Source organism: Chaetodon auriga, chromosome 19 (assembly GCF_051107435.1).
Source record: "Chaetodon auriga isolate fChaAug3 chromosome 19, fChaAug3.hap1, whole genome shotgun sequence".
In the NCBI taxonomy this organism is placed as follows: Eukaryota; Metazoa; Chordata; class Actinopteri; order Chaetodontiformes; family Chaetodontidae; genus Chaetodon; species Chaetodon auriga.
The window spans coordinates 15,821,600-15,836,033 of NC_135092.1; the positions used below are offsets into that span (position 1 = coordinate 15,821,600).

Consider the following 14,434-nt stretch of genomic DNA (forward strand, 5'->3'; position numbering starts at 1 on the left):
AATAGTAAATGGTTTAAAAAGCAGTGATTGAAATGGTAAAATTGTTAGAATAGGCCTAATGGATAAATGGTTAAAATCAGTAGCTAAATGTAATCAGAAATGGCTGAAATCATTCAATCAGCTAAAATTAGGCTGATGATTAAGCCTTTATGTTATCTTAAAGTAATATATTAATGGTTAAAATCATTGGCAAAAAAGTAAATAGCTGAAAAAGTAATAGCTAAATTGCTAGCTAGGTTATAATAGGCCTAAAGGATGGATGGCTAATAGTTAGCTAAAAGTGTTTTAAAAACATTAGCTAAAAGTAAAATAGATAAAATTCTAAGTTAAGTAATGGATTAATGGTTGAAATCATTTGCTAAAAGTAACTGATATATGGTTAAAGTCATTAGGCCTAGCTAAATGTAAATGGTTAAAACTGTTAGCTAAAAGTGGGCTAATGAATACCTAATTAAAATGTTAGCTTACAGTAATATATGAATGATTAAAATAATTAGCTAAAAGTACAATAGACAAAATTCTAAGTTATGTAATGAATAAATGGTCAAAAACAGTAGCTAACAGTAAAACTGTTGAAATTGTTATTTAAAAGTAATGAATAAACATTTATAATCACCAGCTTAAAGTAGCCAATAAATGGCTGCTATTATTAGCTAATAGATAAATGATTAAAATTGTTAGCTAAAACCTTAATGTTTATTATTGTTAGTTAAAAGTAATGGATAAATCAGTAAAATAAACAAAAAAAAAATAAAAGCTTGAAATGTGAAACCGACTGTTATTGTAGAATCTACTAGGCTATCCATCTATCCATTGTGTGTGTGTGTGTGTGTGTGTGTGTGTGTGTGTGTGTGTGATGGTCATTTTAAATCTATACTCCACAGCAATCCTTTAATTACTAAAGTGGAACTCTATATCTGATTTTAAAGATATCTGACCTTTTTCAAGCCATTTCCAGATGCTATTTGTCCATCTCTTCCCGTCTCCTCTCCGTCCTCTTGTCTGCATGGACAAATTAAAGACTGAAAGACAAAAGAAATCATTTTGACAAAGTAACACGGAAACATTCAATAATTTATGGTTTCATTTCATGCTGCCTCACAAGATTTAATCAATAAAAATCAAATAAACAGAGTGAACCCTCTCCCCCATTACCACCAGTAGAAACAACATGAGCGCAAATACACAGAAATGACCAGAATAAATTGTCCTGCATGTGTGAGTTGAACACCAGACCAAGAGAGGATTACAGGATTTCTACACACATTAGTATGAATAAAACTCTATGTTACATTGCCGTTGGTGTGCAATCCATCAGGTCCTTTAATTGAGCCTGTGTGCTGCTGTGCTGCCTCTGCATCGCACTGAGCCGGGGGCTCACCAGCACAGACAGTAATGAGCCTGGCTTGTCCCCTGTAGCTAGTGATAAATGACATGGGGCCATAATGGCTCTGCTCTCTAGCATGTGATTGACAGCACAGTGAAGCAGGACTCATCTCTGTGATACATAACATGTATTTTCATGCAAGTCGCTTAAACAGCAGGGTGAGAAATGTATGTAGGTTATGTTTTAACATAGGGATTAGTTAATCTGCCTGTTTAATTGATTAATGATTTTCTGTCAGATAATCAGATAATGACTCCGCTTACTGTTTGGCCCAGGTTTCATTGTTAAGGCACATTATATTGGTATTATATTATATATTATATTTTGAACATATCAGCAACAGTGCAACATACCAAGCTACAAGAAAATCAATAAATGCTTTGCATACTTAAAATAGGCCTACTTATAAAGAGCATCACAGTGCATGTCCAGTACATCTATGATCTAGTCATTTTTCCATAGTTTCACCAAAGTTAACTGTGTTCAAGCTCATAATATGATAAATATGTTAATCTTACTGTCTAATCCAAAACAATTTAAGATTAGTGAGCATGTTGTCGTGTTAAAAGTACAATCACTGACACTGTAACCACTGCTGTCTTCCTAGAAATTAATATTTGCCTGCAGTTTTGTACCTCAACATGAATTTTCTTGCATGGTGCCACCTACACTGCACACCCTGTCAATAGTCTTCGCATTACTTTCATATACCTCTCGTTACTGCATGTATTGATCCCCAAAAGAGCAATGTCACTCAGTCAGTCAGGGTTTACCTGTTCGTCCCACCAAAATCTTGGCAACTACTGTCCAGATTGCCAAAAATTGCTGAGGATATTCGTGCCGGATGATGATTCACAGGCAGAAAACATAGCAACAGACTTTGGCAGGGACTGGGGCTCTGAGTGGGGAGAGGAGATTACTAGAAACTTACAGAACGGTAGTGGAAGGAAAGTGTTGGGGCCATCTGGTTTCTCAAGAAGGAGATGCCAGTTTCAGCGCTGAGTTCAACGGGTAACATCCTGGAAGCCTGTAGTTCTGTAAGTTATAGACTCTCCACTAAACTCCCATATAAAATCTTATCTGCTCAGTGGACAGCATCTATTGTTGCCACCTCTTTCAAACAAACTGAATAGGCTTTGTGGTATCTGACACATAATAGCACCCCAAGAAAGCCACATGAACAAACCACTTAGCGTTAACCAGGGGAATTGCTGCAAATATTTTGTTGTTAAAAGGCCCTGTTAGCCTTATGGTGAAGGTATATGCCACATTCCTGCAAAAGCCTCTCCATTATCATCCATCCAATTAAGGAAAATGGCCGAACAAAGGGAATAGAGAGTGAAATACCACAGGAATTCACTTAAACTGAAAATAACAGGAATTCTCTATCAGACAGGACAGATTATTTAAGCTACAGTGGGCTATTGATTTGGAAAGATAATTGAATGTCATTTAAAGAGTTTACAGCCATGCTAGTGTAAGGCTGTTGTAAAGTATATCAAACTGATGGTTCATCAGAGCCATTGGGATTCCTCTGGGCACCATGAATGTGTGTGGAAAACCATCCATTCAATAGTTGTGATATTTCAGGACCGGACAACCAGCTGACACTGTCATCCCTAAAGCTACGCTGCCAGAGTGGCCAAAAGCTTTGATACAGAGCTGCATGAAGGTTTCTCTGCCACAGTCAGTCAGCCGCCTGTCAGATTTCCTCTGTTTCCAGCCTGATGTGATTCTGTTTTCCTGAACAGCAGGTCTATCTGGAAAGAATCTGACAAGCTGACAACACCCTTTTCAAAACGTGCACATTCCTTATGTCCATTTCAACGCCTGTTGGAGTAAACCCATGATTTTTCTCTACTATTAAAGACTAGAAATGCTTCAAAATGATGAAATAAGGTGCTTCCAAATTGACACAAATGCAGCACTTTTCTGTTCAAACTGTGAACCGATGCAAGGATGAAACTGGAACCTCTGGCACCACCCAGAACTTGAAAGGAGTGACACATCACCCGAGAAGCTCGCACTGTGAACACAGTTCTTCCAGTCCTGTATCCTGGGAGTCATGTTCGTTTTGGGTAATTCCACACTGAACAATTTACAGTTACAGTTCAAACATGTGTAGCTGAATTACTCCACATTGTCACTTGCCATTGTGTAGCACACAGCAGCTCTTAAAACAAACAACAAGCAGGAGGTTTGCGTGTTTGATGAGCAAACTTCAAGGTGAGCACAAGCTGGGCTGGGTTGAGATACAGGCAGGGACTATTTGCATTGTCATCCTTGCATGGGAAATGAAAGCAAAGGTGCAGAGTTATGTCTAAGCCATTTTAAAGCAGGTTGGCAAAAGCATCAAAACATAGATCAGTTTTATTGTCATGTACAGATCTTGTGTAAAGTGAGAAACTTTGGCAGTGGATGTAAGAAAACTTGATCCTATGACATTGTTGTCTGGCAACAGGGTTGGATATATAGTAGAATTTACAATATGTGGAAAATGACTGAATAGAGAAAAGCACCGCAGGATCTGAACAAAGCATATTTGTCTCTCGCTCTCATAACAAACTCATGGCAGTCCGTTCAAGTGCTGTCGCCATCCTTGGCGGTGGTGAGTCCAAGGCTCTTCTCTTGCATGAACTCAACCCTTTTATGCTGTTTGTGTGGTATTTAGTATTTGGCATGTTCAACCAGTGTGATCATGAGGCTTGTGTCCATGTTATCAGTGAGCTTTCTTCTTGTTTTCTATGTAAACAGCCTTCACATCATGTTCAGATTCAGATTCAGGTGATCTGGGCAGCTTAAAGTGGGTGTGCAGAAGCAGAGAAATACCAGACAGCTTTCTTATATCTTATTTTTACTGAGTACGTGAAAATACAATGCTTAGTGTAGATTGACTGATATTTATCCTAGAAAATGAATGATACTGTATGTAAGTGCACTGATAGAGGTTATTAATTTGAAGGGAAGTATAACGTGTCATGGTGTAAGAAGAAGAAGAGGAAGAATGATATTTATTTGTTTGTTTCATCCTGTTTCTGGCTGTTATGTGTGTCTTATACAAATGCTGAACAGGAGTCTCATTTGTCTGAAGACACATTGTAAAGCACGCGGCTGTGTTATTGTTTCTGTGTTTTCAATGTGTTACACAAAGCACTTTGAATTTTGTTGGACAGATTAACTTGCCTTTCCCATTCTTCCACCACCACGGATGATGAATTTCAGTAAAAGCCTGCTTAGTTACTCTCCGCTTTCCACATACAGTGTGGATCATTAAAGCTGTGTTACACATCAGTGTCAACCAAATTACCTCATATCGACTGTTGAACACAGGAGGACGGACATTATGAAAACAAGACATGGCAAGAACACGACTTCAAGAGGACATGGAGAGAAAGGCAGCTGGGATGAGGAGAGGTGGGTCACGTCTAAGCTTGACTCATGTATCACCCAGTGATGGTACAAATAATGATGGGTACCACCTTCTAACAAGGCATCTTTTATGAAAGGCTAGTGAGTTGTAGCTATGGTGTTATTAATGTTGATAAATTATTCAATAATGCTTTACAGGTTAGATATAAGCCATTAGTAAGAACAAATTAGAGGTTTCCAGGATGTGAACAATCCCAACAGCTATGGGCTTGATTTGTGTGTGATTTCTAATGCTTAAAGGTGCATGGTGGAGTTTTCCTATAAGTAAAGACAGACAGACAGACAGACAGACAGACAGATAGATAGATAGAAGTGGTGACTTAAAGGGACTTTCCACAACCTGGCAACCCAAAACCTGCTCTCATTAAGTGATCTATACAGCACTACTAGTCAATGTGCCATTATTAAAGCCATTAGTCACGGCTCATAATCCCTTCATAAAATGTGCATTGTGCCTCAAATATGACACGGCCAGATGAGAAAAGTGGAGGATTTTTTAATCAAAAAGTTGATCAGCATTAACGTAAAAGCAGTCTGATGGATTGCAAGCCAAAACCCAACCTGGCGCTTACATTCACAATGAAAGGAAAATCAGGCTGGACCTGCTGTGCAGCTGTAGTTAAGGTCTTACTCACATGTGGGAACGCCGATCAGGTCGGTAGTGTTATCTTGCATAATTAAACTGCCTCTAATTGGCAGTTTGGCCGCAGATGCATTCAGCCGGCTGATGGTTTTAAAGAGCTGCTGCACCTACACGCTGTGGGCAACCCACGTACGGATAGAGCTACGTAATCTGTGTGTGTGTGTGTGTGTGTGTGTGTGTGTGTGTGTGTGTGTGTGTGTCCTGACGTGCGCGCGCGTTACAAACAGACAGACAGCGGAGCATCTCTTCTCTCGCATCAGCATCACGGGGCTTTAATCCCTCTTCTTCTCCATCACCGAGGCGTAGGAGGCGTCTGTCCAACCTGTGGAGCGTCTCTCTGTCTGTCTCCTTCTGTCTGTGTCCGTCTGTCCGTCTGCAAGACACCGCACACGTCGTCTTCAGAGTAGTTGCAGTTGGGAAACAATAAACCGGTTCTGCTGCTTTTCAGGGGAACCTCCGCTGTCATCCCGGAAGACTCACTACATTGTCGCCTTGGAGGAAGTTGAACAGGTGCGTGAACACACAGCTCTTTCATTTCTACTTCTTCTTTCTCCTAAATATACAAAGAAATCCTCTGTTTTAGTCAATCAGACACTTCATTATTTGATTTCCTGCTATTGCTGTGCAACATTTGGTCTGTTTGCTCTCTTATTCTAACGAATAGTCAACCCATTCATGGTTTCTCAGTTGGGCTGTAACCAAATCCTACAGGTGGGATTTTCAGCAGCCTCGAAGCACAAATCTCAGACGGTGATTGTGTCTTAACAAACCTGTCAGAGAGGAAGCAGGGCGGTGGCATCGCTTTTTTTTTTTTTTTTTTTTTTTTGTTGTTTGTGTGGCTCTTGTCACACGTTTTAATACCGTGCGCTTCAATCCGGGGAGTGCCCTCTCATTGCGCCTGTTTTGACATCCTCGCAGCTGTGTGTGCGTGTAATTTGGGAGCCAATCAAGCAGCCATGGACACGATAATGAAGGGGCTCTGTAAAGCCAAGGAGGGGGTCGCGGCAGCGGCGGAGAAAACCAAGCAGGGAGTGACTGGAGCGGCCGAGATGACGAAAGATGGGGTTATGTTTGTCGGTGGGTGCTGGGAATTAATTTCACTGATGATCAAGTTACTATAAAAATGAAGCAGATAGATTTAAAACGTTGTTGGTTCATTATTATCATTATTTTACACGACTGATTATTCAACATGTGAGTGTGAATGAGCATTTCGATCATTTATAGGCTTCTGAAGTCTATTGTGTTCATATTTGGACTAATTGAGCTTCACCTGCCTTTGCTTTCAGGTACCAAAACAAAGGATGGAGTCACAACAGGTAACGCCTTATATTAACTCAGGCTTAGATCTAAAAAAAATAAAATAAAAAAATAATGTGTAGATTTCCAGCCCATGTCAGTAACATCAGAGCAACGTTTTTTACTCGGGTAGATCTTCGACACAAAGCTCTACCTGTCCTGTAACTCTGCAGGTGAGTAAGTGTCATGTTTCACCGCCTTACTCAGCGGAGCCTGCCTAACTCCCCCTGGGCAAGGTCTTGCCATTTCTCATACATAACAAGTAGAGAAGCCAAGAAACGCTTGCTGCTATAGGCATCCAGGGACACGACTGTACTGTTGCAAAGGGGAATTGGTGTGTTGGAAGCCGGGATTATAAGAGAAATATACGATGGCAGACGGTCTTATTAAAGTCAGTGAATGAGGGACGATGTCTTTTTCTCATTGGGGTCAAGCAGCTTACATTAGACCTATGATCTGATAATCTGCTTTCAGGAGGTCCACATAGGCAGAGCTGATGTCCTGCAGCAAAGTGCATTTCATTTATCATTATGTTTAACAGTCTTGGACTCAGTCACATGCGAAGCAGACCCGCAGATGCATTAATTATATACCTTGAATGTCTATGTTGACTGACATGGTTGGACTTAAGTAGGTGCCCTCGCTGAATTTAAAAATCTTATTTACAACATACCTCTTCAGAACGGTTACATAATGAGTTTCCATAAAAGAAAGACATCTAAAATCAGATGTGCAAATTACACAACAATGCATTGTTCAGGCAGCGAAGGGCTGGGTGACCTGGGTGCAGGCCATCAGGGTTATGAAAGGAAAATGCATCAGCTGTTTCTGAGGTTCCAGTTGAAATAATTCTGTATAGGGCGCTCCCGGTCTTTAAAAGCTCTTTTACCCAACAGACCTCAGGTACAGTAATGCAAACAGTAGCTTCCACCACATTTGACAACACGATTGCACAAGCAGGAAGTAGTCGGGCAAAATAACAATGAAGATCACAATCCTTCTCTTACAAATGAATTTATGAGAACTAAAACATACCTTTGTTCAATTCACTACATCCAGTACAAACATGTGACAATCCTCACCTTCATGCACCTGTTTGCTTGTTTGTTTGTTTGTGACCACCACATGTTGAAACCTAATTCTTGGATTTTGGTGACCTTATTCTTGCTCCTTTAGCGCCTCCATCAGGTTGAAGCTAGTAAAGATCTGTCACCAGTGTAGTAGTAATAGTAATTTCGTATTTCCTGTCACTCGCAACTGGAGACAAGTCACTAAAGGGCAGCGCCACTCAAATTACATTTCCTTCTGATCACTATGGAAGCTTGAAATCCAGTATCGTGAGATCTGTGTCATGGCCTATGTGTTTTTCCACATGCTAATCCTCAAAGGTACAGAGGCTCTTTAGAGAAACACACCCATCTCAAACACTCTCCTCCTCCTCTCTTCTTCCTTCGTCCCTACAGTTGCAGGTAAAACTGTGACTCAAGTGTCTCAAGTGGGTGAAGCTGTGGTTACTGGAGTTACCGCTGTGGCCCAGAAAACTGTGGAGGGTGCAGGCAGTATTGCCGCTGCCACTGGATTGGTCAAGAAGGATCCAGCCAAACAAGTAAGAAAAATACTTGTGTTTTGTTTAAAGAAATCAGTATATATGTCATTGGTGTTTGTTTTAATACGGCCAAAATGATGTAAGCTTCATTTTTTTTTTGCCAATGATAGCGCCCCCTACAGTGTCTTGCAGTGGTTGCATTTCAGCCATTTCCAGAGCAAACCGCTGTTTTCGCTTCGGTTTAGGCAACAAACTACTGGCTTAGGTTTAGAAAAGGATGTTGGATTGTCACAGGACATGAACCCCAGTCTTCTACGTCAAAGTCGTGTCTTTGACCCATCCATCCGCCCCAATTTCCCCCCTGTGTGGACTCTTTTGTTCTATATACTGCGTCACCTTGATCTGAGCGTCTAACATTGACGCAAATGGGTTACGTTGGAATTTTAAGCCCAATGTGTCTCATACAGACGCTGAAGGGTCAGTGTTTGACAATTTCAAAGCAGCAGCTAGCGTGCTGAAGCTAGCTGCGTTACTCCATGCCATGATTCGAATCACAGGTGAAGAGACAGCTAGCCAAATGTTGGATGTTGTGAGGAGACAGACATGTTACATTTTTAATGCTACATGGGCTTGTTGACATCTCAACATCTTCACATCAATAGCACTCTATAGCGCAACACGCTGGTTGACATGCTAGCAATGCTGTTCCTCAAACGTTAGGCAACCGCTGCCATTGGAAACACTTCCTAAAAAATAATTGGTTTATCGTCTTTTGAATTTTTTTTTAAAATATGGACAACAACTGGAATATCATTGTTGTGGGAAGTGAGAAGAATTCAGGTTTGAGTTGAGTCAGTTGGGAATGCATTGACCACACTGATGTCCTGTCAAACACACCTGTAGAAGTGGTGTTTTGCAGCAGCAGATCCCTCCATTTCATGACAGCGGCTGCCAGCTATAACTCTTCCCTCTGTCAAAATGGCCTCCTGACCTTGAGTCATTTGTCATCACTTCTCATGTCTGCTGTGTGTCTTTCTTCTCTGAAATGAAAGCCGTTACACATTGTTAGCTTTCCTGCGTTGTTCATCAGTCAGTCTGGCCGTCGTTTGTCCACAGGAGGAGGAGGAGGAGGCAGTTTACTGTAGAAAACAATTTACTGCCGCTTCTCAAGTCAAATATGATGAAAAGCGATTTTCCTTTCCCCTTTCTGTGTTTTTGTTATTCTATTTTTTGCTGTTTGTGTCTTTGTGTTTTACCTCCACCTTCTCTCCAGGAAGGATTTTGACAGCTGTTCATGGAGGATTTCGCAGATACAGTCATTTAGACACTGAGGTCACGTCTTAAGTCATTTTTTATGTGAATGTGGGACTCCAGCAACATTTTCACTTTTGCTTTCACCATTTTCACAAAGAAAATGTTCTTTCAAACAAGACAAACTTTACAGGACGGCCCTCATATTCCTGCTCTACTCTCTTACACTGAAAACAATGCTATCGCTGTTCTTTCATTGTCAGTTAGACTTCCCTGTGGTTAATATCAGGATTAATAAGGTGTTAAAATTGGATATAATTCTGAAGGGAGGGCTAAATTTGCCCTTTATTACCTCCCTTTCTCATAACATCGCTGTGAGTAGCAGGAAATGATAAGCCAATCAAATATTTCCCTGGGCAGCGCAGAACACTTTGTTGAATATTTGTTGATGTGATGCTTGATCTCCTGTCCCTTAATTAGCGATGAAACACGGGGGAATCCAAAACAACACTTCTGACACCAACAGCACGCACACACATCCACACACATTCAGCTCGGCTTTAATTGGCTGTGATCAGTGCAAAGTTTCCCATAAAAAGATACCACAGAAATCTTCCTCCCAGTGGCAGCAGCTGACACCTGAACAAAATGCCTGTCAGCAGTTCTTTTCTGAAGGAAATCTAAATTTTAAAGTCCACTCCTTTCATCCCGTGCATTTGATGTCATTATCTAAAGACGCTTCCCACAAACCCCCAGTTGAATCCTTTCATCTTCTTTAGCAGTTGTGTTATTAAGGCAGCTAGCTCGCTAATTCACCCTGAGGGATAAAACACCGATGGAGCTCCACCTGGAATGCGATCAGCCTCATTATGACGAACACTGACAAGCCAAACTGGCAGGCAGAACAGACGGACAGATGGACAGACAGACGCAGAGTGGACTGACTGACTGCATAAACACACAGATAGATCGATAAATAAATAAATCCTGATATTCCCAGCGAGAGATTGACATGCAGACAGCAGCAGATTGTCCTCATTTACCCATCATTCCCAGGCGGCACTGCCATTAAACGTCATTAATATTGATTTCATTTAAAAATTGATGCCAGGTTGAGAGAGCCCATCAAAGATTGTCTCCTGGGTCTGACACACACGCACACACACACACACCACCAGCAAACAGAGGATGGTGGGATGAGTCTGATTAATCTCCTCATCTGGTTCTTTCACCAATTCATCAGCTGCTGGTGACTCATATGAGGCGACACACAAAGGTGGAGGAAGAGGAAAATGACAATGAGACAGTGGAAGGTAGAGTGGTGGGAGCTGAGGAGGATGCATGACAGGAAATAGAAATTGGTCTCAACAAACACGTCTTATTGCTCAGATCTTTGCAGCGATGAGCAATAAAAGAGGCTGCTGTATTTCAGGTCCCTAGGAAGCGATTTCTGCTTGAAAATTGCTTCGAAATAATGCAGAGATTGTCGGTGAAGCATTGCTTTGATTCTGCTTCTGAAGATTACGGTTCACAAAGATATTTCAGGTTTGATTTGTCCTGAAAAAGTGAACAAATCTCTAACTTTTGGCCAAAGTTTAATCTGTAAAAGGACAAAGCGGTGTTTTTTGGCGTAATGAAGTTCAAGTATGTGTGTGTGTGTGTGTGTGTGTGTGTGTGTGTGTGCTGGTTGAACAGATGGAGGCTTGATGGGTGGTGTCAAATGCAACAGCAGGAGGAGAAGGTGCAATAACTGGTTTAAGGTTATGTCAGCCGCCGGCGAGAGCGTCACACACGCGCACATCCACGCACACACATCGGCGCACTGTGACCGCTCCCCATTAGGGAAGGTCATTTCAATGGCACGGAGTAATCAAGGCCCCCTTTCAGCCAGACAGGAGAGATGTCACACCCCCCTCCCCCTTCTTAATTAGCACTTCATGCCTCGTTTAAAAGACAAAATGCATCATTTGTTACTGCCTCTCAGAGCGACGCGTAGAGGTGCGTCAGCGCCTTCTCCAGATCTTACACGGCTATGGCTAAGCTTTGGTTCGGACACAGAAACGACTTTGTCAGGGTTAAAACTGTAACCTCCCAAAAGTGGTTTCTAATAACAAACACGTGGTAAAGGTCAGAGAAGGATCGCGGTCACGATGGAAGGAACCCAACGTTGACTGGAAACAGAAGGCGAACGATCGATTCTCATGACAAAGTTTGACGCTTTGTGGCTTTATAATAACGACATATTCTTTTTCTAAACTCTTTTTATGCCACTAGAGGGCTTCGTCCCTTGAATGTTAACAAAATGTTGTTCTTGGACATTTGCCGACAAGCAAATGATGGACAATCAAGATGGGAGACGAAAGCCGAATAATTGTCATGTAGTGAAACTTCATGTTCTAGTGTGCAGTAGTTCCTCCTCTTCTTTGAACGTCTTTTTTTTATTTGATGTCAACGTTGTGCTCCCACACGAGGCTGGTGACACGAGGCTGAGTCCTCTATATGCAAGGATGCAGAGATAATAATAGGGGACGTGTTAAAGTAAGATTAGTTTGAAACTGAGAATAAAATCTAATACAACTACACTAAAATCACCATTTCGTCAAGAATTGACCATTTATAACATCTTGATTGGCAGAAATTATATTTCTCATCTTACAGTGATCAGTATTAATATTATAATGAAAGAACATTTCCCTCTTTGTATCCTGCCACATGTTCATCTGAGCGGCGCCATGATGTTGTCTGAGCTCATTTCAGATGAGAGGAGCTTCACTCACATTCAAAGGAAATTGCAGCGTGCTTGTTGTATAGACTCAGGATGGTGGATCGCAGTGGCTCTGTTGTTTTGGGGGGTCTGATACTTATTAAGCAGCGAGCAGTCATTTTGTCTTGGGGGATTAGCGCTCTGAGCAGAGTCCTGGATTCACTGAAAGCTTCCTCAAACAGCAGAGTCTTTTCCAGCAGATATAACTGTGTAATCATATAAATGATCAGCGCCTCCATGCAAGTGTCTCTAAACGAATCAGACATGAGCATTAATTCTAGTGTGTTGTGGAGTTATAGTGGCTGGACAGAACAGCTTAATATGATTGGACATCACTAGTCAGCTGGTAACCTGATCGTGAATCAGGAATGAATAATACTATATGAAAACTGTAATTCAAGTGAAATGCAAGTATAAGTGATATTTAAATGTACAGTATATGCTGCCGTAAGTGCATACTGTAGTACAACATGGTTTAATATGTGGTATTGCACAGCCCTATATAATATTGCATAATAATATATACTAAAGAATTTTCTGTAGTCCAAGGTGACATTGTTCAGTTCAAAACCCCCAAATATTTAGTTCACTATCATGCACGACAAAGAAAAGCATTAACAGCTGAAACGGAGAAGCTGGAACCAGCAAATAAAAAAAAAATCACCAAAATGATTTGATTATTTAAATATTTGTCGATTCATTTTCTTTGGATCAGCTCAGCCGAAATGACTCATCGTTCCAGCTCTATGTGAGTCTATTTTCTCTGTCCACCAAAAAAAAAAAAACACAGCGGACAAAGGCTTCCCAAACGGGTCAGTGATATCACAAAGAGGAAAGAAGCAGAGCGAGATGAATTTAATATGTTCAATATGTGCACAAACACAGACACGTAAGACCACCACAGCATCTGCCCGTCCGCGCCCTCTTCGTCCCACTAAGCACCTGCGTTTGTGCACACATTGAGCACATCACAGCAAATTCTTTCACTCTCTTTTCACATTAAAGCATGCAGCAACTCCCACGACATCATGCAATTATCAAATTAAATCAAAGTAAAGTAACACGGCTTCCTTCTCGTCGTTCTCCAGGGTGATGACGCCTCAGCAGTACAGAACATGGCAGAGTCACCGGTTGACACTGACCCTGCTGATGCTACAGAGGTGAGACCCTACAGTCAATGACATGAAGCTGCATTTCAAAGCTGATGTCACTACGCTGACAGTAAATCCTCCTCTTTCTCCCGCAGGACGACACCGACGACTAAACAGACGGAGAGCCTCACAATCAAAGATCAATGACCGAAAAACATTCCATGTCGCTCTGCCAAGTCCCGTCGTGCCTCGTTTTTGGTCCTTTTACGGAGTCTGTGCCCAACGTATGTGTGCGTGTCTGTGTGTGCGTGCGTGTTTGTGTTGTTACATGTGTCTGTACAGCAGTATATGTGTAAATGTTGTAGAGAAAAGAGAGATGTTGTATGTTTTAGTGTGTGTATGTAGTGTGTATCAGGTGTGGAAGGAGCCTCAGGTGTGTGTTGTCGGTGACCAGCCACCATTTACAATGAGTCCCTACCACTGAGAGTGCCACCTGGTCACTGTGTGTGTGTGTGTGTGTGTGTGTGTGTACATTGTCTGTCTAACTGTGTGGCTATGTCAATAACTCAAATATGGAAATATACCACGATCCACCACTTCAAACACCTAAGTGTCTCTATATAAATGAACAATTTACAGTGATCTGTTTGAAATGGAAGCATAATGATATATTTTTGTCTGTATGCTGTCACTGTTTCCTGCGGTGGACTATAAAGTGCTGAGCTATTTGTGCATTCATATTGTATTTTTTAAGTTATCTCTGCTATAATGAATATGTCTCATATTGAATGGAGTTTTGAGAACCAAGAACATGTCAAACTACTCAGCTTAACCGCTGTGATATAAATTTATTTGGAGTTCAGTGTTGAATAAAATATGCAAAAAGTGAGCGTTTTGTTCATTTATTTGCATGTTCTGCTCCACATTAACCTAATTTAAAGGTCTGCTAGAAAATATTTACACGCTTTAATGTTAACATTATTTTTCTCAAACTGGTCATTGCTGCAGCACCTCTCTTCACCCT

At 41.2% G+C, this 14,434-nt stretch overlaps 1 protein-coding gene across 1 annotated transcript; it reads left to right on the plus strand.

Moving 5' to 3' along the window:
• The first annotated feature begins 5,542 nt into the window (after positions 1–5,542).
• LOC143338055 (uncharacterized) lies at positions 5,543–14,299 on the plus strand. The gene is made up of 6 exons (XM_076758186.1): positions 5,543–5,969; positions 6,378–6,536; positions 6,749–6,778; positions 8,222–8,364; positions 13,408–13,479; positions 13,566–14,299. The coding sequence occupies exons 2-6, from the start codon at positions 6,416–6,418 to the stop codon at positions 13,581–13,583; spliced, it is 384 nt and encodes a 127-aa protein (XP_076614301.1). The 5' UTR covers positions 5,543–5,969; positions 6,378–6,415; the 3' UTR covers positions 13,584–14,299.
• The last annotated feature ends 135 nt before the right edge of the window (positions 14,300–14,434 follow it).

Bases quoted from the DNA above. Each gene is read 5' to 3' on its own strand.
- LOC143338055 (XM_076758186.1), top strand. From the start codon at position 6,416: ATGGACACGATAATGAAGGGGCTCTGTAAAGCCAAGGAGGGGGTCGCG. The intron at 6,779-8,221 runs GTAACGCCTTAT...TCGTCCCTACAG, and splicing joins AAAGGATGGAGTCACAACAG to TTGCAGGTAAAACTGTGACT. The intron at 8,365-13,407 runs GTAAGAAAAATA...GTCGTTCTCCAG, and splicing joins AGAAGGATCCAGCCAAACAA to GGTGATGACGCCTCAGCAGT.